The sequence below is a fragment of the Lycorma delicatula genome, chromosome 7, assembly GCF_047948215.1.
Source record: "Lycorma delicatula isolate Av1 chromosome 7, ASM4794821v1, whole genome shotgun sequence".
Lineage (NCBI taxonomy): Eukaryota > Metazoa > Arthropoda > Insecta > Hemiptera > Fulgoridae > Lycorma > Lycorma delicatula.
Window position 1 is genome coordinate 10,036,375 of NC_134461.1, and position 27,505 is coordinate 10,063,879.

A 27,505-nucleotide genomic window follows, 5' to 3' on the forward strand; every position below is an offset into this window, starting at 1 on the left:
GTCATTTTAAAAATGTAGAATATCTGCTACAAGACTACAAGGAAATCAAAGACTAATGCGACCAGTAGTCTCCCAGATAATTAATACTTTCAGCCTGAGTAAAATATGTGATAAATGGTAAAATACAGGAACTCACACATTCTTACATTTTTGTTGAGGTATGGGCAGCTGTTTATTGGTAATCAAATAAATCTCTCTATTGTGTAAAATTCTTTTGTGAATAATAATCTTTACAGTACATTTCCTGTTTCTGCATTGAGTATTGCAGCATCTTATTTTTGCTGGCCTCTTCCATCTTTATTATTATTTACTAATTTTTTATAATTTTGTTTCTACTTTAATAACATTTTAACCTTCAGTCAAGAGGTATAAAGAGGTCTGTACTATTTTCTTTGATAAAAATTAGATCAAATAGTGTTTTTTTCTAAATAAAGATTTTTAAATTGCTTATAACTACTGAACCTGTAGACAATTTTCAAAATGCAAGTTAGCTTTTTCTTTTAAGATTTCAAAATTTCAAATTTCCAAATTTTTATTAGGCATGGGAGAAAGAGAGAGACTGTGTGTGCGTGAGCGCACGTGTGCGTGTGTGTGTGTGTGTGTGAAAATACAGTTAAGGCCATTCCATGCTATAAACTCATATATATATATATATATATATATATATATATATATATATATATATACATATATGATTTTATAGATTACCTCTTCAAAATATTATTAATTACAATTAAAATTTTATTTAATCTCTATTATAATCTCTGAAACTTCAATATTATAATAAATACTGGACTGAATTTCAATATCCAGATTTTATTGTTTTTAGAATTTTCCATGATTTATTTCAAATTTTTTATTTTTCTCTGTTCATTTTGCAGTATAATAAAATAAATTGTTTTAATTATATAAAAATATTAATGTAAATTTTTTTCATTTCAGTTAGGTCATTACAAAATTATCAGCCAAAAGACCCTATAGTAAAGATATTTTAAGATAACTATAAGATAAATCTTATAGTTATTATTACAAATCCTTTATATCCGTCCATTATCAGCATATCATATCATTTGAAAAAGGAAAAATTTCTAGAAATTTAGTAAATCTATTTCTTCCTTCTCCAGTTTATTCAATATGACTTTTCTTGTACATTCTGCAATCTGCAATGTAAATCTGCAATGACAGGATATTTATAACATGAACTAACAAGATGGCTGCGATCCAACTGATTGGATAAAGTCTCAGGAAACTGAATGTTTCCTATAACAGTAGATTGCCTACTACATTAATACCTTTTCTTTTTTCCTGTTTAGCCTCTGGTAACTACCGTTTAGATAATTCTTCAGAGGATGAATGAGGATGATATGTATGAGTGTAAATGAAGTGTAGTCTAGTCTTGTACATTCTCAGTTCGACCGTTCCTGAGATGTGTGGTTAATTGAAACCCGACTGCCAAAGAACACCAGTATCCACGATCTAGTATTCAAATCTGTGTAAAAATAACTGGCTTTACTAGGACTTGAACACTGTAACTCTCGACTACATTAATACCCAAATTTTTTAATGTTTACAGCTAGTCCTCTCACAATACCAGGAATCTTACAGGTTGAACCCCACATACTTTCAAAATTAACATAATCATTTAAAAACAATTACAATTTTTTTCCCAAATCTTTTTATAAAAATACTTTTACTGAAACTAAGGAGATGATCTAGCAGTGTAAAAGAAATTGTAGTTTCCAAATGTCACTTGCATTTTGGCAGTATTGTCATGCTGAAGTGTAATGACAGTAAATTTGATTCAATGCAGAAAAATTAACAGGAAATAAACATTGTTTTCATTGTTCTTGTACACATAACCTCACTTTCCATAATATGTCTGGTATGGAGTGTTTGATGTTCTTAATAATGGTTAAACCATTTTCAGGAGTGACAGTATCAAATCAGGTTACAACTGGGATATACAATCAAATTAACAAAATGCAATTTTAGAAGGAATACATGACAATGCTATGTATTTTAATTTTTCCTACTTTTTTGTATGTAGAATTTCATTAATAAAAGATACACACACAAAGGGTAATAAATAAAATATATAAGCCAATTATTTATTAAGATTTTTATAAACAAAATTTTTTAAAGGATATGTAAGCTGAACTGAAGAAACTATGTTACGCTACGTTTGTACATAATTGAAACTGTATATAGCTTCATTAAAACAAAATTATCAGCAACCAGCAAATCTTTATTCATCTGAAATAGTTATTTCATAATCCTTGTAAAATTTCTTAAGCAAGCCAACTGTGATTTGATGATCTGCTTTACCAAAACCCTGAAAGAAAAAAAATTTGTGATTATAAGAAAAATATAAATACTTGCTGTAAATTGAAAAAGTTAATTTTAAATTAATTTAAAAAATGTAATTGATGATCAAGTGAATATCTTTTTAAATATTTAAAAAAAATTATTAGGAATGTAAATATTATTATAATAATAATGTGGTGTAGATTTATCATAAGTTTTTTTTGTTTTTTTCAAAGCCTTACTAGAACCAAGCTAATATCATTTCTTTTTTGTTTCTTTTCTTCTAAATATTAACTTAACTTTCTTAGGATGGTTTTGGCTTTTTTTCTTGTGGTGCTCTGTTTTTCTTTCCACATTAAAAACTATTAGCAAAACTTATTTCTTTAAACTTAATTCTATTCAAACAGTGCTCCTCCTTTGAAATTCCTTTTTCATCTGCTTTTTGAATCTTACTTAACTGTTTATTTAACTGAAAATTGTTTATTTAGTGGTTTTGGAATCATTTGAATCACATGTTGGAGGATAATTGCGGTTTCCAAATCGTCATATTTGTGTTTCAATTCCATATAAGATCACTCACTGGTCGGCTGCAGTATTGTAATGCCACAATTTTGTATTTACAGAAAAATGTTTATTTTTAATTAAAATAAAATGATAAGTTTTATCGCTAATTAATAGTTAAATATTGAGTAAATTTTTTGGAGTGAGTGAAACACATACAGGCAAATTATTGTATTGGCATATGCTGAGTTGATCAGATTTTACTCCATCACAAAGGCAGCTCAAGACATCACATAAAATCTTCACAAACATAAAAAATTGCAATCCTAACTTAGGGTTGATTGCACCATAAGGAAAAAAAAAATCAATCCATATCTATTGTACACAAATATGCCTTCAAAAGATATTACTGTTCTTCAATGAATAGTTTATAATTTTCAAATTTTGAGGAAATGTGAAATTCTGTTGCTTATTTTTCTCAAATGATTAAAATTTGTCTTGCTGTTCACCTTGTATAAGTATATATATCGAAAGAAAGAAAACCATCTCTAATATCCTTATGCCTAAAACCCTTATACATATTACAGTACAAATATGAAGCTTCTCATAGATACTTACTGAAAACTTTTTCACGGAATTTCTTTTGTCAGGTTATACAATACATGGAGAACTTGACACAAAGTATCTACTACATGTAATTAAAGGTTGAACATCTATTATTATATATAATGATTCTTGTTATATGTGAAACATAATAAAAAAATATCTAATGGAGGAATTACGTAATACTAATAACATTATCAAATAATATTCATACTAGATTACCAAGATTAGGAGTGATTATTGTGTTGCTTTCAAAACTAAAAATAAAATAAGATAGATAACATCATGCAATAAACTAATGATAAGCAAAATTACTAATAAATAACCCAGGAACATACAAATAATAATGTATAAATCCAAAGGTACTATACATTGAAAGGTCTTTGTAAACATCATCTCACTGCTAAAGTATACACACAAATCATTCTAAACATCAATATTATTAACCTTTACAAATCACCTCATTAAAATTTTATTATTTTTGAAAATACTAATAAATTTTTCTTTTGGAGATACAAAAAAAAAATTAGCTAGAAGCACATTTAATAAAGATTTTTTAAATAATTTTTTTTCTGATTGGTAATAGTTTATATAAATTACATCGTTAAAGGCTACGTTATAAATTTAAAAAACAAATAAGATAAAAAAATAATGTGATTATTTGTAAGCAGTTTTCAGTTTATAATGTAAATTGACAGCTTAAACTTATGTCAAATGCATTATCTGAGAAAAAATTCAACAACTGAAAATAAATCAGCTGATTCAAATAGCAATTTTTATATATGCTACATTTATACTAAGATAATTATTAATTTGGTATGTTTTTAAGGTGGTTTTTGATGGATGTTGTGGGTTTTTTTAAGCGAAAAATGCTTTCGCATTATTATTGCCCGGACACGATATATTTGATGTAATAAAAAAAAAGGAAAAAATAAATCATATTATGTATGTAAATTAAAATAAAATTTCCAACTGTTTTACGACAAATGGCATAAATGACTGAAACACCCTACAGTAATTTAAATACTTGAATATAAACAGACTGCCTTAAGAAATTATAAAACATAAAATAGCAAAATTTCATTATCTCCTAAAATAGTTTGCATGTTAGCTACTGAATGAAACTTATGATGCAATTCCTTGTAACAGATACAATCCACAAGGATGTGGTGCACTGTTAGTTGACAGTGAGAAAAGGGGTGCACCTGTTTGCATCATCAGATATCCATGAGTGAGCCTAGTGTGTCCTATTAATAAACGGCAGATAATAACCTGTTGACGGTTATTTCTGCATGAGGAGCTCCACAGTAAAACATTGTTCTTAATTGAGCGAAGTTTATTGTTCATGGTATTCTCCCATTCACATTGCCACTCATCATGAGCTACCCTCTTCAGGAAACCGACAAGATCATTAGAAGCTATATAATTGGTAAAAGTAGGCTGAAAACAAGCCTCTTTCACTGCACTATCTGAGCGCTCATAGCCTGAAATTCTTATATGGATGGGGATCCAGCAGAAGCTCACTGCTGTAATATATTTAGTCATTTGTGAAATAACACAATAAATCTCACAGATGACACGGTGTCTAGAGTACACATCACAAATCGCCTGCAAGGCACAAGTGGAATCTGAACAAACAAGCACATGTAAAAATTCTGGGCTAATTAAATGTAAGACCTTCCTAGTGGCAAGGTTTTTGGATGAAGATTATTAATTGCAACACAATGTACAATAAGTTTAATAAAATTATAATACAATGTAACTATATTAAAAAATGTAATACAAACATTTCAAAATTAAATTAACAGTGATGATACTTGCAATGCAATTTATTATTTTTTTAAAAAATTAACATCGCTAAAAGAATCTATAGATTTTGCAAAAAGAGTAAAAATTATAAACAATATAAAAGGAGATATGTCAACATGTGAGGAACTCAAGTTTAATAGGGAGAAAAGGAGAATGAAAATGGACATGGAGATTATCTGTGCTGTTTATTTTTTTGTAATATAGTTACGTTAAATTGTATTATAATTTTGTTAAATATGCTGTCTAGTGAATTGCAATTAATTACCAACAAAAACCACCATAATCATACCTTCCTGAGGATCTACCTCTGGGACCTACCCTGAGGATGCAATGATGTAATCTTTTTAAAGATAAATTAAGTAAATAATAATAAATCCAATTTATCAGTAACCGGATTATTATGTGATTTACATGAATAAAATCTTCACACTTTTTTGAATTCTTGCACAAGAAATAAATTTAAAAAAAATTACATATTTTAATCAACGAAAAGCTGGCAACATAGCTGCAAAATGTTTCTGGCTGGATTAAACTCCACCGTGGATAAAAGAGAAACTATCCTACTTACTTTTTCAATTTTCATAAAAATTTAATAGCATCAGTGTTAACTTCCCTATATAGATGAATTATCAAATCTAATTTCATAGTTATAAATTCATCCTCTTCAGACCTATAATAACACGATACTTAACAACCATTCAAACATAGATATACATACTAGAATGGGGGAAAAAGTCTCTTCATATTCTGTAGATAGATGGTGGTTTTAAGATTGCATAACTCTATTTCAAACCTGCCAATTTAAATCTTATTCTGTATGTTTCTGGTTTCTGTAGATTATTAATGGCAAAGATATTTTATTATTTTTTTACTTTAATTTGATAACTTTTTGACTTAAACTTTCTTAAAATAGGTCAGAATGTTTGTAGAAATTGGCACATTGGCTTGATTCATAACCGACCTGTAAGTTTTTTTTTTTTTTTTAATAAAAATTCTATTACTTTATTTTAAGAATTTATTATTTTATTAAAATTTGAAATTTTCTACAATCGGAGTATCTGAGAAGAAAAGATTAGAAGCTTTTGAAATGCGGTGCTATAGGAGAATGTTAAAAATCAGACGGGTGGATAAAGTGACAAATGAAGAGGTATTGCGGCAAATAGATGAAGAAAGAAGCGTTTGGAAAAATATAGTTGAAAGAAGAGACAGACTTATAGGCCACATACTAAGGCATCCTGGAATAGTCGCTTTAATATTGGAAGGACAGGTAGAAGGGAAAAATTGTGTAGGCAGGCCACGTTTGGAATATGTAAAACAAATTGTTAGGGATGTAGGATGTAGAGGGTATACTGAAATGAAACGACTAGCACTAGACAGGGAATCTTGGAGAGCTGCATCAAACCAGTCAAATGACTGAAGACAAAAAAAAATTTTTTACTTGCCTTGGACAATTGAACTTTTTTAACCTAATGAAATGAAGCATGAGTTTAGGAAAAATTTTTTCCAATTCTTCTGGTAGATTGGCTTTAGGTCACATAACTCTCTTAACGTTATATATTTTTCAAATCTGACAATGCTTAGTGATATTTAACTTTCAAAAGAATGTAAGTACTTTTAAAAAAAGGTTATGATTATATTAGTTTATTTTTATAAAAGTATTTCCTCTTGAAAAAGAGTGAAAATAAAGAAGAAATTAAACGTATATTTTCAAATTTTATTTCAGAAAAGGGAAGAATGCAAGTCATGCTGCTAAAAAAATTTTTAATTTTTATGGAAATGATATGTTGCCATACGTGAGATGCAAAATTGTTCAAATGTTTTCAATCTGAAATTTTTGATGTCAATAATGCACCTCCATCTGGTCAGCCAATAACTGGAAAAAGTCAATGAAATCATGGAAAAAACTGAGGAAGACCGTACATTAATGCTCATGATATCAGAAACAAATTAAATATTTAATACAAAACAGTTTTAAACTGTTTTAGACGGTTAGTTACAAAAAATTTATGTTTGGGTGCCACATGATTTAACAATAACAAATTTAATGGACTGAATTTCTATCCGAGAATTGTTACTAAAACAGAACGAGTTTGTGGCAGAGTAGTAGCATCTTGGCCTTTCATCTGGAGGTCAATAAAATATTTGAATTTAAAAAATTCAGATATTATTAATCTTTAATTAAGTAAAACAGAATGTCAGCATTATCTCTGTTTCTGTTTTATATAGAATATTCAAATTTAAATATTAAAAAAAAAAATTAGACAATATCCTCATACAGTACCTGAGAGTGTCCAAATACATTGATCTTCTTTTCTTTAGGTGTATGAGTGATACGACCGCCACCAAGACATTTTGAACCCAACCCCAACGGTTTTAACTTCAATACTGTCTCATCAAAAATATCAGCTAGAATTAAAAAAAAAAAAAAAAATTTATGTACACAATTTAATGTTATTTGTTTAATATGAAATACTATATTAGTATAAATTAATGTTAAATAAATTTAAATAATGAAAAACGCATCTGAGTTTGAAATATTAAAACTGTTTTAACAGATTTTTAAAAATAGTTATTTTAAATTCTAAACTGAAGACTGTTTTACATTATTTTAATAATAAGATGTTGTTTAAACAATATGGTACTAAAAATGCAAAAAAGGAACTATTTTGTAATTACAATTGTTATTGTTAAGATAATTATTATTATCTTTAATGCTAAGATTATTATAGTTTCTAAGTTTAGTACTGCTTTCATTTACTACTACTACTGCTTATCTAATACACAAAAACAAATTTGTAATGGTAATATAGAAAAAAATAGAATACATATATATATATATATATTACTGGAAGAAAATTTAGACAATGTACAAGAGATCTTTTAAAATAAAATAAAAAAAAATTCTAATTATGCAACGCAATTAATAAAAGATGGACATACCCTGAAGAAAATGTAAGAATCAATGAAACTAATTCATAAATGTGTTAAAGGAAGAAGAATGATGATTTTAGAATATCTAGAAATCTTTAAATTAAAAAAATAACAGTAAAATGATAAAAAATGAACAGATCAACAATCAAGCGGGAGTCCTTTTCAAAAACCTCAATTTATTGAAAACTGTTAATAACAAGTAAACAAGAAGAAGGCTAGATAAGGCAAGATGTCAGATATAGGGAGAGGTATTGACTAAACACTATATAAAGATAGATTGACAGAGATTTAAAAGTACCAGTGTAATAAGTGATAAAAGAATGACGCTAAGAAAGGTAAGCGATACTAAATGTAGAAAAAAATTTGGTATTTATTTAGAAAGACGACGTGCACTCAAAAGTCAATAATCTTGGTGTATACTGTATACTGTTCACTGCGCTGATTGTAAATGCAGTGTCGCTTTATTGTAGTTTTTGACTTACGATTTTAAAATGTAAAATCAAAAAATTAATAAATTTTATCAAAACATTTAATACCGGTAGCGAGGAAGGTAATGTTTTTTTGTCCGTATTCTCTTGTACTGACTTTAAATTGTCAAATTCCAGGTGCATGACCGTGCAACCTGCAGGTTGTACATCAAGGTTCCTGCTTACAATCTTTACATATACGGTCGGCCTTACCACATGTGAAACAATGGCTGCTTCTATCTGTGCCATTACAGAACTTGGCCCTATGACCTGGACTCCAACATCTAAAGCAGAGGCCGGCGGAGGCACGCCACATCACCTGACAGGCCACCCATCCAATGCAAAAACGCCCACCAGACAGCAGTTTGTCCGCAAGACGGGCAGCACTGCCAATCTAATAAGGGAGGGAGGTCTCCAAGGAAAAAATAAGGGGGAGACGGGCATAGAACCCAAAGGGTTTTGAGGGCGGGGCCCCTGGCACAAAGATATAGGGAAAAAGTCTTTTCCCTGAATAATCCTCACGCAGGACTTAAAAAAAATTCTCTAAGTCCTACTACGTTCAAGCAAACGAGTCGCAAAAACAGTGTCGTATACACTAGAAATTGTACTACCACTACTACTACTAGAAACTAAATACCACCAAATCTGCCGGACGTTAACAAGTCCAGATTTGGAGGACGTTCGTAGGTTATGTTGATTTGTTTACAATGTACCTGAAACCACAACTCGTTTTTCCCTTAACGAAAAGTTTTCCGAACTCGTATGATTCTTTATAAGCCCTTAGGTACACATGCACAAAATAATCGCTGGTAACTAAACACCACGAAAGTAGTACGCATGGAGTACTCGGTAAGAGACTTTCCTTCAACCAACCTGCCTATACTTAACCTTTATTTTTAACTTCCGGGTCTACCGTTAGATATTGCTTTAGAGGATGAGATGAATGATTTGTAGCGTGTGTGAAAATGTCATGCCTGATCGGGATTCGAACCCGGGACCTCCGGATGAAAAGCTGAGACTCTACCACTCGCGCCACGGAGGTCGGCTAAGTTATCCTTAACCTAAACTTTACTGAACTAACCAAACTAATTACGGAAATAAGTAATTTTTTGAATTTTCGTATTAAAATCTGGTGCATATTCGTTTCTCCCACCAAAAAAATTGCAAGTTTTTCACCTGGAAATAACTCAGAGCAGCAGATAATATTGATATTAACAATAACCAGGCCGAAGAAATAACCCGACCCGATATAATTCATACAAAAATAGAGTATCCACTTACCAGCAATTGTGACTATTGACTATCCAAGCGTTTTCGGATTATTCCTCCATCATCAGGGATTTATGAATTTCATAGTGTGCATATAAATTTTTTTAAATGGAAATTTAAATGAAAATAAAATTTTTACAAGACGTCTTTCTTTTAACGTTGACGAATTTTAATTATTATAATATCGACTGTTACGAACATAATAATTTTAAATTTTATTTTCATTTTAATTTCCGTTAATAGAAAAATTTTATACGCACAACTATAAAATTCATAATTAATCGCTAATCACTGATGACGGAGGAATAACCCGAAAGCGCTTGGATAGTCAATACTCACAATTTTTGGTAACCGGATACTATACTTTTATATAAATTGTATAATACCAACAGTGCCAGATTTATTTTATAAGTATAATCTAATCAAACTTAAAATATGCTCGCTAACCCTGACTAATTAACAGGAATGTTTTGTGAGTATTTAAATAATAAATTCAGTAATTATTGCAATTATTTATTATTTAAATAATCAAAACATTACTTGTTAGTTAGTCGAGGTAAGCGAACGAAGCGGGCATAGGTTAATTTTGGTTAGATTATATTTATAATTATAAGCAATAACGCTTGTAATATTTTTAATATGTAAAATATGGTAATATGAGAATTTTTAAAATGACCGTTAGTTCATGAATGTTAAAAACATCATGTTAGTGTTTTATCGAGTTTCCTTGCTATTTTCCAATTTCCAATATTTGCTGCTATTTTGAGTTTTTCCAGGTGAAAAACTTTCAAACTTTTGCGGGGGGAAGAAACAAAAAAGTTCCTAAAATTTTTAGCCAGGAAAAAAAACATTATTGTTATTATTATTACAACAAAAAGATGGTAAAATTTAAAAACTACGGTAGAACTACACTTTTTTTTGTTTATTGATACGATAACCGTAACAACATATGTCAAGATTATTGACTTATGATGCGCATCATCTTTTAAAATAATTTCCAAAAATTTTTTAAGTGCAATTTCTAAACGTTATAAATTTGACAAAACAATTTTATTCTTTTTTTTTGCTTCACCATTCGGTTGACTAGTTTGATGCTAAGTTTTTTTAAGCGTGCCACAGTTAGTAAATAATTTTATTTATATAAATATAAAATGAAATTCAATCTTACCAACAATTCGTCCGCGTTCTCTTTTCGAGCATTTCGGTCATTCGACCGTCCTCAGGAAAAGCTATTCTTCAATTTGAGATCATTAGAATTAAAATATGTAGAATATAAGTTTATAATATGTTAAAATCACAACAAATTATCTACATTATCTACCCTTACATAACAGACATGACTAACTTTATATGACGTCGTTAATTTATATTCTACATAAAATCTAATGATCTCAAATTGAAGAATAACTTTTCAAGAGGATGGACGAATTGTTGGTAAGGTTGAATTTCATTTTATTTAATTTATATATAAATAGTTTGATGCTATTCTCTATTATTTCTTTTTGTTGAAAGCTAATCTTCTAACCTGAAATATACTTACTTACTATATTCTGTAAATAATATAGAAATATTTTTAAATAAAAATGGGATATTGTATTGTCACCCGATTACGTCGCTCTGTAGAATTTTACCATTGTAAGTAAAAAAAAAAAAAAAATTGTAAGAGATGATTTCCATTTAGTTTTCGAATTTGTAAACGATTTTAGTAAAGGCTAAAATGTTTTTTTTCTCTAATTTCAGTAACTGTATGGATTTTTTTTGAAGATACTGAAAATGTAGATGTAAAGTGTAAAGTTTCATTCAGAATTTTTGAGAATTTCTTTTTGGTTAAGGTATCGTTTATTTTAAGAAATTTATTCTTCAATACTCGCTCAAATAAAATATTAAAAAAAAAAAGAACCGAGTCTAGCTCATATATTTCTTATTCACAATAAACTCAATTTTTTCCATTTTTTTTTTTTTAGGACAAAATCGTCATAGATACATCTGATCTGGACATCAATAAAAAAATATAATTCTCAGTAATTTACATTATATTTAAGATTTTATTAGGATTAAGTATATATTTTTTTCATTCGACATGGAAACAGTAAAAGGGAGGAGATATGCGGTGAAGTGAAGCGAGATAAAGGAAAGGATGTGATGACGATTACGTAACAAGAGAAGGTCACGACCTCAGTTTACGGGTAGAAAAAGTTAAAATTGTCGTCGAATGAGACGGCAAACTAAGACGTGTTTTCAGCAATAACGTTTCGCAATTCAATCCGTGTGCGGTTGACAAAGTAACGATTCAGTAGGTCGGGTTGGCAATTTTTGGTTATCACATCGCCGCCGCGCCGCAACATAATCCACTATACGCAATACACACGTACCGAATATTATACAAACACAAACGCATCGAAAGAAAGTTCACGAGTGCCGACACCAATACTGATTTTATGCGTTTCTATTCTATTTCTTTTCCTGTGCGACTCGTTCAGAGAAAATCACGGTCATAGAGCGGTACGGAAAACAACACCGTAAACAAGACTGCAATCTCTATTTTTCATCCGCTTATTCCGTATCCTAAATATCCCCGCGCACGTTCATCTTCAAATCGCTAAACACAGTAGCGACACGTAACATTTTATGAACGAAATGATAAAAAGCCGACAACACAGTCGTGTAGGACTTCCCCGTCACGCGGCTAAAGCTTACACACAACTTCATTTAAAACATTTATCATTATATTTAAGTATAATATTTTTTTTTGTTTATTTAATTCGACGATTCTAACGCTAAAGGACGCGCGCATAGAGTAATTGATTCGTGCGGGTACGGCGGTACTAACGGCGACGGTCGGCGTTAACTAAACTAATGTAATTTCATAACGTGCATAAAGCAAATTTCGCCTGTTCGGTCGGCAGACTGGTGTAGCCGCGAGGTTTAACGTACCAGGTACCGAATCGATCGGGGGATCGAGTTTGAGGCCCAACCAGACCGAGTTACCTTTTTACATTTTAAATATTATTCGTTAATTTGATTCTACCGCTAACCCGCGCAAAAGTTTTGCAAGTACTGTTATTTTTTAATCGTTAACAAATGCGCCTAAGAAAAATACGACCTTAATTAGGCAATATCTCGAGATACTGACAGCGACCTTGTTCTACAGCCTGGAACTTTTAAATTGAAAATTTAAGGGGATCAACGCCCGATATATAGAAATAATCTACCGAGTTTTGTGAAAATCGAGCCAGTAGTTCCGGAGATATAAGGTGATTTACAGGCCAATATCGAAAACACACACACGCGCCCGCGTACATACGAACACCAGGAAAATTTCCATCCGGTTTTTTGGGATTCTTAGGAATCAAAACGTCAAGATCCGGTTAAAACTGTATATGCCCAAATTAAACCTATTACAATACTTTCCTTTCTACAGCTATAGGACTATCTAGACTGGAAAATAAAATAAAAGAGTAAATTTAATTAAATTTTATATTTACATAAACAAAAATTTAATATTTACCACATTTGTACAAAATACATTAGAAGTGAACTCCCTGTGAAGCGAAACATTATTGTGCTCGACTGATCATATTGAGAATCACGTGACGTGAAACGTTGTTGTTAAATGCTCGCCTTCAGTTTATCGATAACGTGGGGATTTGATTCATACATTCTATTCTTCAAATAGCTAACGAAAATATCGCAACTACACGAATGTAGGGAACGCGGTTGACACCGCCCTCTACTGACCGTTACTCTTCTGTAAAATGCCGCATGAACGCGTGCTAGTGTATCTTTTTGATATGTGGCATCTGTTGTTCCGTCTTGTTCGATGAAAGAAGCCGTACTCTTTTTCACAATCTGTTTTCAGAGTGTAGAATTCTTCAAACATTGTACGGTACACTTTCGGTCAAAAAATATCGACCTCGCTATACGATCACCACAAACAGAACATCATAAATACCGATTTTCTAATCGTAAAGTGGAAGCTCAAACATCCGGTGAGAATTTTCAGTCGACCGATACCTGGTATTGTGTGAATTAACACGCCTAAAAAAATAAAACCGTGCCTCGTTTAACGTGAAATACAAATCGGGTCTACCTACCTACACCTTTTCTTTTTCCCGTTTAGCCTCCAGGAATGAGGAGAACACCGGTATCCACGATCTAGTATTCAAATCCGTATAAAAATAACCGGCTACTAGGACTTGGAACGCTGGAACTCTCGACTTCCAAATCAGCTGATTTGGGAAGACGCGTTTACCGCTAGACCGACCCGGTGGGTTCTACCTACCTACCTATCGACGATGTTTTTGGGAAGCCGATTGCAATAATTACGACCTTTCGGTTTGTCTGTTGTACAGTTCTTACACGATACGATTTCAAATTTTAAATCTTGAAGAATCTTACCGAAAGATATTCATTTTAAAGCGGTCTCTTGTGATAATTTACGAATAAATTTTGTTTAACCGGCAGAAATAACGGTTTAAATATATTCGTTCATATACGCGATATTTGAGAGATCGTTTATGATTTCTCAAAGTTATAAACCGATAAAAATTGATCTGTGTTATTTTTCCAGAAGTATTTACAAATGAATACGTAACCTATTTTAAAGTACGTTTGATCTGCCGAAGGACATAAATTAATACAACAATTTTACCGTTGTCGAAAACAAATCGATTTAAATATCAATCAAAATCACAAGGATTAGCATCGATTGCCGTTAATAAAAAAAAGTATTCACGTAAATACTTGCGGATGTATTCCTGATCTCAATTTTCAGCCTATCTAAATTTTTTTATTACATCAAATACGAAATAGGATTAGAAGTACCGTCACAAATAATCCTGTTGTAAAATAAAATCAATAAAATATTAACGAATTGAAATAATATGTTTGAAGGAAAGAAATAAAGATTATTATTATTCCACGTTGTAAAAATTATTGAGTTTTAATTGTAAAGATCGGTAATATTTTTTTAATAATCGAGATAAAAAAAATAATATTCCATTATACAGATATATTAAAAAAACACACGTAAGGGGAATTGAACTTCTGGTAACAAAATGTTCTTGTTCTTTGCATAAATTAAATATTGAAAATGATAATTACAAACGATAATAGAGTTGTTATGCGTTATAAAGGAATAGCGTACCAAATCTTTGCATAATTCAAAGGATGAAATTGACTCCTGAATGTGTAACGTCAAAAGGTAGTAGTCGGCGACACAGGTACGAGTGTACGAGATGGTAAGATGAGAATCAGGCAGGCGTAGGGAAGAGGTTTGCGCTAAATATTATCCCTGAAACTTAACGCTACTACAACTAAAGAGAAAATATAGCAAGACGCTATGTCAACTTTACACACCTAATTATACCTTTAATCGATTATTTTATCAGCTAGTTATATCAGTACCAGTATTGTACTATTTTTACTTATAGCCCCTCTAACCGGTTATTGATTATATTACATTAATAGCAACATTAATGAAATATCGTAAATACTTATCGTTCGAAAGCTATTTATTAACAAAAGAGTCAAATTAAACGTTTTTCCTTAATTATATAAAAAATAAATGAAAGACCTTTCATTTACACTTTACTCTTTTCATGAAGGTTTCAAATTTATATTCTAAAAAAATACGGGTAAAACCACAAACACGATTCTCATCAGAGAAACGTCGTACGAAATAAATGGAAAATGACAGAAAGGGCGTCTGAAAAATGTTTAACTGTAGGGGAAAAAAGCTGAAAACACAGTTGTAGAAATTTCCCTTCGTGCGGCTAAAGCCGTGTTACGGCTTTAAATGTCATTTTATTTAAATAATATTTCTACGTTTATTTAATTCAATGATTCTAACTAAAGGGGGCGCGCATGTCGTATTTAATTCGCGCGGGTGTGGCGGTCCTAACTAAACTAAAGTAATTTCACAATTTGCATAAAAGAAATTTCGCTTGTACGGTCGGCAGATTGATGTAGCCGCGAGGCTTAACGCAACAGGTATAGAGTCGACCGGGCGATCGAATTCGAGACCAAACCAAACCGAGTTACCTTTGTACATTTTAAATATTATTCATTAATTTAATTCAACCGTTCACCTGTGCAAAAGTTTAACCGTCGTTGTGCTTTTTAATCGTTAATAAATACGCCTAAGAAAAATACGACCTTAATTAGGCAAAATCTCGAGATAGTGAGGGTGACTTTGGTCTACGGCCTCACCCCGTCGACCTTTTAAGTTGAAAATCTAATGGCATCAATGCCCCATATATAGAAGTATCTGACCAAGTTTGGTGAAAATCGGTCCAGTAGTTCTGGAGACATAAGGTAACTCAGAGACCGACACCGAACAAACACACGTACGTACGAATATTAACATTCAGAGAATTTCCATCCGGTTTTTTGGGTTCCTTACGTATCAAAACGTCAAGATTCGGTGAAAACCGCATATGTCAAAATCAGACCGATTACAATACTTTCCCTTCTAGGTCATTATCTATCAGATGATACAGTAGCGAACAAATTAATCCGAACAAAGGGAATTTTTGTTCTGTTGTAGGGAATTTTCATTCTGCGGCAGGCTGCTTGCCGTTTAGTGTTTCAGGTTATGTTGTTAGTTCATATGCAAACAGAATTAAGGATTTTTGTGCTTTTATAATTCATCGTCAATTATTTTTTTGGTCACCTTGTGAGTTTCAAGTTAATACAACGGATATAACCCCACGAAAGGGTAAAAAATTGTTGCTCTGTCCCAACACACACAAACGACTCAAAGACAGATTGCCACTGAGTGTGTAGTGTGGGGTTAGGTACTATAAATGAAATCGTGAAAAGGTTTCAGGAAACAGATTCCGCCTTTCCAAAGAGGAAAGGAAAATGCGGACGGAAAAAGAAAACCGCGCCTACATAGGATAGATTACTAATAAGAAAAAATAAAATTAATCCACGATTGTCAGCCGTTGACCTTAATAGAGATATGATTTCCGATATGAGAGTTCGTAGAGGATTGTTGGCGTCGGGAAGGATCGCTCGGAAACCTAAAAAGAAGCGGTTACTGACACAGGTTATGAAGACAAAAAGACTTCGATGAGCAAAGGAATATAAAGAATGGAGATTGAGATGTGGAAAAAAGTTATTTTTTCAGACGAGACTCATTTCTTTATCCAAGAGGAGAGAATAGCCTCCACTACGCCAGCACGTCTTCAACAAGCTCCCAAACACCCTGCCAAAAAGATTTTTTGGAGATATTTTACAAATGAACGGCCAGGAGCAATAATGCCTGCGGATGGGATGATGAAATCGGACCGATACGTTAACATAAGTCAAAGAAAAATAGTCCTACTTATGCAGAAGAACCCAGACCTCGTTTTCCAACAGGACCTTTCACCATATCACACGTCAAAGAAAGCAAAAGATTTGTGCGCTCTCGAGGCCAGGAAACTCTTCCGACCTGAATCCCATTGAAAATTTATGAGCCGTACTAAAAAGAAGGCTTGGGAAAATGAATTGTAGCACAAAAACCGACCTTATAAAGGTTTGGTTTCGAGATGAAGAAATTAAAAATCATTTTTCTACTTTAGTGGAATCGATGTCAAAGAGGATTGATGAGAATCAAAAACAATGGCGGATACATAAACTATTAAATTTTATTAAGTTTGACTATCAAACATTTTTTTATTTTAAAAATAAAATTTTCTGTTATAATACTGTATTCGGATTAATTTGTTCGCCACTTTTTTCTGTTTCCTGTTTAGCCTCCGGTAACTACCGTTTAGATAATACTTCAGAGGATGAATGAGGATGATATTGTATGAGTGTAAATGAAGTGTAGTCTTGTACATTCTCAGTTCGACCAATCCTGAGATGTGTGGTTAATTGAAACCCAACCACCAAAGAACACCGGTATCCACGATCTAGCATTCAAATCCATGTAAAAATAACTGGCTTTACTAGGATTTGAACGCTGGAACTCTCGGCTTACAAATCGGCTGATTTGGGAAGACGCGTTCACCACTAGACCAACCCGGTGGGTTAAATTTGTTCGCCACTGTACAAAATTTATTAAGTTCTATCGATCTGATAAAATATTACGCGTGAACAGATTCAAAGAAAAATATTTTAGTCGATTAAAAAATACATGACGCGTGAGTAAATGATTTATATAAACCGATCCACTTAAGATAGCATATAACAATGGCAAGATGTCTTCCTAACTTCTTATTCGACTAAAGTAGAAAAGAAATAGATGTATATAACTTACTTCTCTAATATACACGGTCGAAAAGAAAATATAGTTTTTAAGTTAAAATGTTTCTAAAACAGAGAAATAAAATAATCACTTACAGATGATTCAAACACATATTTATAGAATTTTGTAACCGAAATTTTAGTACGTTTAGTAATGAAATAGTTTTTCTCTTTCCTAAACTAAAAACGACGGGAAAATAGAAAGTTTCACCAAATTTAATGACCGGATAAAGTTAAAGAAATTTTGTTACTTAACGAGGAGTCATCCGATTTTTCCAAAATTAACACGGGTAATCGTTGTTAGTGTGTAATCGCAGGATAAAATGATTATTTGAAGAGCGGCCGAGAAGCTTCTTGTGTAAAATATTGCGGGACATGAATTTTGTCAAGTACGATTCCTAATGATGCCGTGCCGTACCGATATGACGTTTGTTTCGTTACTTCGCGCGGCCCTAATACGTTCAGTCTTTAGAAAACGGGTCCGTTCTCGGGTTAACAAACTTATACCTCCGATTGATATTAGAAGTATACGAATCCCGTTTCTTCCCGCTCCGTTGTGTCCGAATATATTTGTGTTTCTTCCGCCATGTTATTTTTTATCGAACAAGGTCGCTCGTGAGCTGTCGAGTACCATCGCTACAAAACAGTTGTTAATTTACCCGCATATACCACCGAACATCCGTTTTTGTGGACGAACGCTGCCGGCATTATTATTCCTTTTACCGAATAAGCTTTTATCGATCTTGATTATTTAATGCGGCTCTCCGATTTTAACAACGGGGTAGCTAGCGGTCGCTGTGAATAGTTAATCAAACCTATTGTTGTTTTATTTCCGCATTTATTAGACGTGAGGTATTCGAACCGGGAGTAGTTGAAGCGAACGATCATTCCAGGTGGAATACGTGAATCTTCTAGCCGGTTATCTACGGGCAAATTAATGATACTTCGGCAGCCGCGTAAATTGACAACACCGCAGTGCAGATTCCCCGACATAAGCTTCTTATCGTGAAAAGTTTTAGATCTCGTAGCAGAGATAGAATTCCGTACAACTGAAGGAAACACACACTTTTTCTTCAGTTACGAATGGACTTCAAGCATTCTTTTAATTCGACTTTTTTATTCCTTTTTATTTGTTAATAACAGGTTATTAACAGCTCTATACATACAAAACGTACAGTAATATAGTACTATCAATGAATAACAATCGACTGAACTATGTCATAAAGCGAAAAAAAGTCTATTCATAACAAAAGTCAGACAAATAACGGCTTAAATGGAACGGTAATTTTTATTTACAGTGCCTTAACGATTTTGTGATTATTTTAATTATTAACGATTGAAATGTTATAAAGTTACTTCCTCAACCTCACTGTAAGCGATTTCGTAGTATAAATTTAAAAATAACCGGGTAATATCAGGTGGCTTCTCCTTGAAATACGAGGTCTGTTCAGAAGATATCTGAACATTTTTAATTACGCGCGCCAATGGAGATTTTAAGTAACGTGCAGTTGACAGCATTGTGTTCCGCATAATCTTCTCTGTAACCGCGTGTTCTTGAATTTTCGATATCTCTTTTAGTTTTCGTATTATTGTTATTTGAGTATAACGCGTTTAAATGTTAGTAGCGATTTTTCGGGGAGCAACGATACGATGTAAAATTTTGCGTGAAAATGGGATAAACCTTCACAGAAACGTTTTAAGTTTTGCAACAAGCTTACGAAGACGATGCTCTGGATCGTGCGCAATGTTACGAATGGTTTTCACGATTTAAAAGAGCGGTCTTCAGTCGATCGAAGATAACCCTCGACCGGGTAAGAAATTCGACTTCAAATGATGTCAACCGCTTTCCGAAAATCAACAATCTGGTGCGTGCAAATCGCCGATCGACAGTCAGAGAATTTGCAGAAGAGGTTAGCATCTCGACTGGATCATGCCGTATCATTTTGACTGAAAAATGGAACACGAATCGAGCTACAGCAAAGTTTTTTCCTCGTTTTACGATCGAACAGTAGAAAGAACATAGAGTGGACGTCTGTCCACTCTATGTTCTTTCATAGAGTGGACAAGCCGATGACGATGAAACATTCATGCGAAGGATCGTAACGGGTGATGAAAGCCGGATTTGCGGCTACGACATCCAGCCAAAAGTTCAATCATCACAACGGATCGGCAAAGGATTTCCACGCCCCAGGAAAGCATATGAGTCTCGATCCGTTGTCAAGAAATGCTCTCTGTTTGTTTTTTCGATTTTAATGGAATTAAGTATTTTGAATTTTCGTCTTAAGGTGAAACAGTGAACCGAGCGTACCATGAAGGTGTTTTATAACGGTTACGTGAAAAAATCCGCAAAAAGAGACCGGAGTTACGGCGAGATAACTCACGGTTCTTTCAGCACGACGATGCGCCCGCACACTCGGCTTTATCAATTCGTCAGTTTTGTTCCAAAATTCAGATGTCTGTCCTCCCTTAGCTCCCTACTCGCCAGATCTGGCTGCTTGCGATTTTTCCTTATTTCCGAAATTAAAATCAGCGATGAAAGGATGCCGTTTTGAGACTATTGATGACATTAAAGCAAATTATTCAAGGATCTTAAGGCCGTTTCAAATGAAGCTATCCAGGATTGCTTTCTGAAGTGGAAACACCGCTGGGAAAAGCGTGTGAATCGGGGAGGAGAGTACTTTGAAGGGGACAAGGACCAATAATCTGTCAAATTAGTAATAAAAATTAAAAGAGTAAAACTCGGTTATTTTCTGATCAGACCTCGTAAGTAAGTAGTGAAATTTTTGTTTGTTGAAACATACTGAGCAGAAACGATCGTAAAATATTTTGAAGTACCAAAAAGGTTATTGACCGCACAAAATATTTGTTTAAAAATAAATATAATTTATCGAAATCACAGTAAAATTTTGAAAAAAAAAATGAAAAGAGCAGTAACCGAACGATAGGCATTAAATAAGTTATATAAAATATTATTTTTAGGATATAATTGTTACGTATATCAAACGGGTAATGAACAACGGAACGGATCTAAAATGGATAACCCGCTAACTTTTACAAGAATAATATTATTTTAACGAGGTAAAACGAAACCAGAATATCTACTCTGATCGGTCCGTTCCGACCTGGAGTTTCCTCTTTTTAACCTGTCTAATCACAACAATAAAGTTTATATTTACGTCATAAAATACGTTTATTAAAAGTTTTAAAGTTAAATTTTCACACGCTCTCTTTTCCTGCATGTGTATGCGCGTATCACTTAATTTTTTCAGCCGTTTCATAATCCACGATATAACAGCAATAAAATTCAACTATAAATGAATACCGCCACTTGAAGAAGATAAAATGGACGATGAAAACACCGTCTGTACGCAAAGTCACAAGATATATTAAAACTAACGATCCTTTTTTCTTTCTTATTTTTTCTTTTTGACCGTACGAGTGCGTACGCGTACATGTTTATATATGTATGCATTCATGCGCACAAAGCTGAAATTTAAACCTTTGAAAAATGATTCACCAGACCGTTAAACTGGAAGAATTGTTAAGAATATATGTTTTTTTTTATTATCCGATTACGCCAGGAAGTGGAAAATAAATAAGTATGTTAATGTCCCTGTTACTCCAGAACGGCTCCACAGTTTTTCATAAGATATATATATATATATACATCATATAAATCGTTTGAGATTTATAAATATATGAAATGATTTGTCTAAATCTCAGTACTTTGTAGATAAATATTGGAGGTAGTAAATCGTTCTCGTTACTGAACGATACAGTTGTGATGTTTAAAAGCGATATTGGAGAACAGTCCATAATCTGGTCGAAAATAATATACATTTGGATGACAAATCTTTGCTTATACCTCTCAATATTAAAATAACTCGATATATGTATTTGTCATCGGATAAAAAAGGTGGTGATACAAAAATAAAGCGCTTAGGGATTTCGATTGTCAAAAATAATAAATGGAATGAGCATCTATATAAATAAAAATGTAAATGTTCGTTTGTTCAAAACCTTAAATCTCCAAAAGTTCTTCACCGATCGCTTTGAAATTTTGACACAACGTTTCATTCGAATACGCGCGTTTTTTTATATTCATGCTATTTATATACCTTAAGATGTTACACATGTGACAGGTAAAAACATAATTTTTTTTAAAATAGCGCGATCTGTTGGACGTAAAAGCAACACACGCTATACTAAATATTTTACGATTCCGTTTCAATGTTTCCGATATGAGTGTCCGCTACAAACTAAAAAACTACTGAACCGATTTACGCGCGGGGAAAAAGGATGAATGGGAAAAATCGGAAAAGAGAAAAATAAAAAAAGGTAAAAGGGAAGAAGAGAAAAATGGAAAAGGGGAAAATGGGAAAAATAAAAGGGAAAAGGAAGGAAGAAGAGGGAAAGTGAAATACGGGAAAGAGAAATGGGGGAAGGAAAGGAAAAAGGAAAATGGAGAAGAAGGAAAGGAAATTCGGTAAAATGAAAATGGGGAAAGGGGAGTTGGAAAAGGCGATAAAAGGAATGGTGGAAGGGAAAAGGGGAAATGGAAAAGGGAAAGGTTAAATTTTGTGAAATTCCGTAATGTTCATTTTGTGAATTTTTTATCAAACTTTAAATCGTGTTCATTTAATCTATATATAAACAGAAATCTAGCGATAGCGAAGCATTGCCGGATCTGCTAGTATAAATAAGCATTTAAATTGTAAGCTTAGAAAAATGATGTACATATCTGTAGCATTACAGAAAATTTGTTTGTAATTTATAAAAGCTGACACACAGTTGTAAGACTTTCCCGTCACGCGGCTAGTAATCCGTGTCTGCGCTGTCCTACAACTGTGGTTGTTTCTGATGCACATCTTACATACATGTACACACACTCGAATTAATTAAAAATATTTATCATTTTATTTAAATATAATATTTTTTCGTTTATTTAATTTAACGATTCTAACTAAAGCGCGCGCGCGCAAACCGTATTTAATTCGCGCGGGTGTGGCGGTACTAGCGGCGACGGTCGGCACTAACTAAACTAATGTTATTTACACAACTTACATACAACGAATTTCGCTTGTACGGTCGGCGATTGGTGTAGCCGCTTAACGCACTAGGTACCGAGTCCAGCTGGCGATCGAGTTCGAGACCCGACCAGACCGAGTTACTTTTTTACGCTTTAAATATTATTCATTTATTTAATTCTACCGCTCACCTGTGACGTCACAGCACAGCAGTCGACTACAACAGCTGTACATCAGTGCTGCCGACCTTTGAAATATTAACAAAATAAAATAAAATAAAATTAATATTTAAAATGTAAAAAAATAATTTGATCGGCTACCGTGTGGAATTTCAAATTTCTCGGTACAAGAGGACGACGGAAAAGGGAACTTCCTACAGGGAATTTCCAAGATGGCGGAGTGCGATACTAGCGCTCCTTGTGGTGACAGGGGGTACCTGTTGACGCAATATGCCCGCTTAGCCGCTAGTTTAGAACATCTTATGAGGTGGTGGTGCGATTTTACTAACATCTTTTTCAGATATTGTTATTTTTAAAATTAAAAACAAATATAAACCACACGCACGCGCGCGCGCGCGCACACACACACATACATACATATACACACACACACACACACACACACACACACATAATTTTATGATTATCAGCAACATCAAGTTTCAATGCTTAGATATGAGTTTTTTATTATTTGTTATAAAAAAATTAATAGATTTATGAAATAAAAAGGTGGCGGCACGCGTATCGGTACTGCAGAACTACAGCACCGTCTATTTCCACTTTATATTACCGATAAGATTTAATATAACGACTCCTTTTTTCTTTATTTCTTTCTTTATACTTGTACAATATATAATCCTTAAGCTTAATGTCAGTAGCCGATTCCCAGTTCATGATAAAAATACAAAAATATTTTTATGGGACTGTGCGCATCACAGTTCCAGCGGCGTGGTGTTTGGACGTTGTACGTCAGCGCACATAGGAAGCTGCACGCTAGGCTGCAAGGGAGAGAGAAAGGACTGTCGCTCTTGCGATGCCGACTCTGTCGTGCTGGTGGAAGGTAGTTTTTTTCTTCGCATGTGTATGGAACATTTCTTGTTCGTTCCCTTTTCTAGTTAGTCGGTGGAAGGAATATGAAAGCGGTTTAGTTGTTTTTTCAGTAGCGATCACAACGTGGTGGAAAGCAAGGGCTTTCCACCACGTTGTGATCGCTGTCCGATGTGATCGATGTCCAAAAACACTCTGGAAGGGCGAAAGAGAAGGTAATTGATAAAAACTAATTACTTATCTGCTTTTGTATACATAGAAATTTAAATTAATCGATATTTGTTTATAGCGTTTTTAAGAGGTCATTTTATTAAGTTTTTATCTAATAACGCTAAAAAATATTATCTGTATTGGTATTTTATTATTTATTCGGTTAAACCGAATATTTTTAAGCACAATGTGCTTAAAAACCGTGTACCGTATATTTGAATGTGATAAAAGTGTAGAATTAGATTATTATCCTGCTTCCAGGTGTTATATTCGATTCATTTTTTCCCCATTTTTCTATTTTAAAGAAAACTTTAACCACGGCCTTGAAAAGCCCCAGAAACTCAAAAAGTGACCTCCTGGTGGTTTCTTTTAAGAGCTGAACCTATCTCCTCGCGATTCTCAACCCGCGTCTTGATGGAGCGGCAAGATGGAACGCGACAATGACGTCCTATATTGTAATGACTGGAATTACCGTTGAGCAGTATTCACGCTATCACCGTTCTTGCAAAATGCCTTCAGGAGAAATGCACGTTGCTACCGACAAACTGGTCCACGATTACTAAATTTCAGGTAGTTGCGCACAGAAGAATGCCACTTCCATCTTTCTACCGGTTCCTCAGGGCTGCCACTATTACTATAAAAATTTCTCGTTTCACTGGACCACTCTGTACTTCATCAGCCGACTAAACGAGAAAGAAATTGCTGGAGAGCCAATGTTTCGCTAAGTTTTTCGCGTGAAGTTTTCGAGGATAGGTTCATTTCAAAGCGTATCTGGCCGACGTGATTCCCAGATTTTACATCTACAGACATTTATTTTTGGAAAAGAATGAAAGAACGGTTCTCATTCCGCGATGAACTGAAAAAAGAATTGAATTTTCAAACGCATCATCACCCGTTTCGTGCTTCAGAGGTTATTTTCAAACGCGCTGAGACGTGTTCAGGTGTGCCTGGAGGCAAATGGTGACCGCATTGAGCATCTCCTGTAAATAAAAATTCTCTTTCATTAAATTAATTTTTTATTTGATTACCTGAATTTGTCCGATCGCATGGAATTTGTACGGAAGTACACGGGAACGACATTACTCGTTTTAAAAAGACATAGTAATAAATTTTCATCATCTGGAAGTAGGAATTTACCGTATTCAAATTGCAGCAGTATCAGTTATTTATTCAATGGAATTTATTACCAGTGGGTCGTCCATCATGACTGAAAACAAATTTCTCTCTCGTTTCCTCTCGGATACATTGTAATCTTAATATGGAAATAATACAATTCTAGCCGTTTTCAGTGTTCCGTGATTTAATGTACGACGATAATAGTATATTATGCAATTATCCTATAATGATAGTCATTAATGCGCGAATGCGAAATAAATTACGACGCGAGCCTTGGCGATTGTCGTAAACTTCGCAAGATCGCATTAATGGCCATTATAGAGAGTTGCACACCTGTAGCCCACACGAATAAGTTTAAATTGCATTTAATAGAAACGATATACTCTTTTAAACCTCAACATCCGGAAAAAATAAAAGTCTGTTGTTACGACTGTATGCATCTGAATATTTCATAATCCCCTTAAGAAGTGATAATTAAATAACGAGTTTTTAGATTTATCAGACAGGAAAGGATCAGACAGGGTATTTTTTTCTACGGCTGAGAAAATATTGGGATTAATGATTTAAATCAATAATTGAAATATTGTTTATAGAATATATATATATATACATTTTTTTTTAATTTTTCGAAAAATACATTAAAAAATAAATTTCTACGGCGACAGACCATTATTCATAAGTTCTGCCTTTTCTTTAACATCGACGGGTTTTAAAAACTTTTCTTCCTCCGAATCTGACATAATTAATAAAAGGATAAACATTATAGTATTGAAACTTAATTATCTGTCGGTGTACTTTCAAATTAACCTCTTCTTGCTAACTACTGAATCGGGTAAAAATCAAAGTAAAAAACCGGCTGATACATTACACAGTACCCGCTTCAGCGATTGAAAAGAGTAGACTTTTGATCGGTTGAAAGTACGTTATAATAGAACCGTAGAAAAAATGATTATTTCGTTCACTTTGACGAGTAAAAAAAGCTCTTTCGACACGCCGGAAGGCGGAGGTAGATTTCACCTAAGCAGAGGATAAAAAAGATCTCCCCCTTAAAGTAAAGAAAAATTTCAAATTTATTCAATACTGCAACGGTTGCATGCGAAAAAAAATTTCACATATTTAGCGTACGACAAGTCTCTTCTTACAATTCCAGCAACATTTTGGTCATCCCTTGCCGTAAGGGTGGGTCATATCAAAAATTGTTTCAGACAAAAGTTTTAGAGGACTAACGACCACTTTAAACCGATTCGATACTGTACCTATTAAGGGAGGTATGATTATTTTTTGATTTCGAAATCCCATTTTTTCCACCCCTTGGGCCAACGGTTGGTGATATAATAAAACTTTACTTAAATAGGTTTTAGGCTCTTATGCAAAGAATAGTAGGAAATTTAAACGAATTCGATATTTTACTTAATAACAAAGTTATAACGATATTTTGTTTTTTCGAAAAAGCCCCCCCCATTTCCATTCCCATGGTCCGATTTTACCCATTAACGAACCAACCAAGATTTTCGGTCGTTATATTTTATGTATCAATTTGAAAATGATTGGTTGAAAATTACGGCAGTTATCCAGTTCACAAGAAAGTGAAATATATATATAAACTTTTGAACTGACGGTGGTCTTGGGGTCTGGGGGATGTGAAACGCGAACAAATGTCGAAATTCTCCGGAAGTTGAATCATGATCCCATTACATTAGGTAAACTTTCTTATGAAATCTACCTAAAAAAGATAAAACATGAAAAAATACGTAAATATATTTTGATGTAACAAAAGTGGAGAATTTTTTAAGGATTTGAATGATACGGAAAATAATTCACCAACGAACACAAACATTTAAGGTACGTGCACTATTCAAATTGTGACGGGAACTTAAACGTCTCTGCTTGGTAAATCCAAAAACTCGATATTTCACTATCACTTCTCAAGGGGATTATGAAATATTTAGATGCATACAATCGTAAAAATGTTTAAATCCCGTGAAAT

At 33.1% G+C, this 27,505-nt stretch overlaps 1 protein-coding gene across 1 annotated transcript; it reads right to left on the reverse strand.

The window, feature by feature from the left end:
- Positions 1-2,080: 2,080 nt before the first annotated feature.
- LOC142327892 (sex-regulated protein janus-A-like) lies at positions 2,081-26,258 on the reverse strand. Its single transcript, XM_075371248.1, has 3 exons — positions 26,186-26,258; positions 7,499-7,689; positions 2,081-2,332 (listed from the first exon to the last, which is right to left on the reverse strand). The coding sequence occupies exons 1-3, from the start codon at positions 26,256-26,258 to the stop codon at positions 2,246-2,248; spliced, it is 351 nt and encodes a 116-aa protein (XP_075227363.1). The 3' UTR covers positions 2,081-2,245.
- Between the last annotated feature and the right edge of the window lie 1,247 nt (positions 26,259-27,505).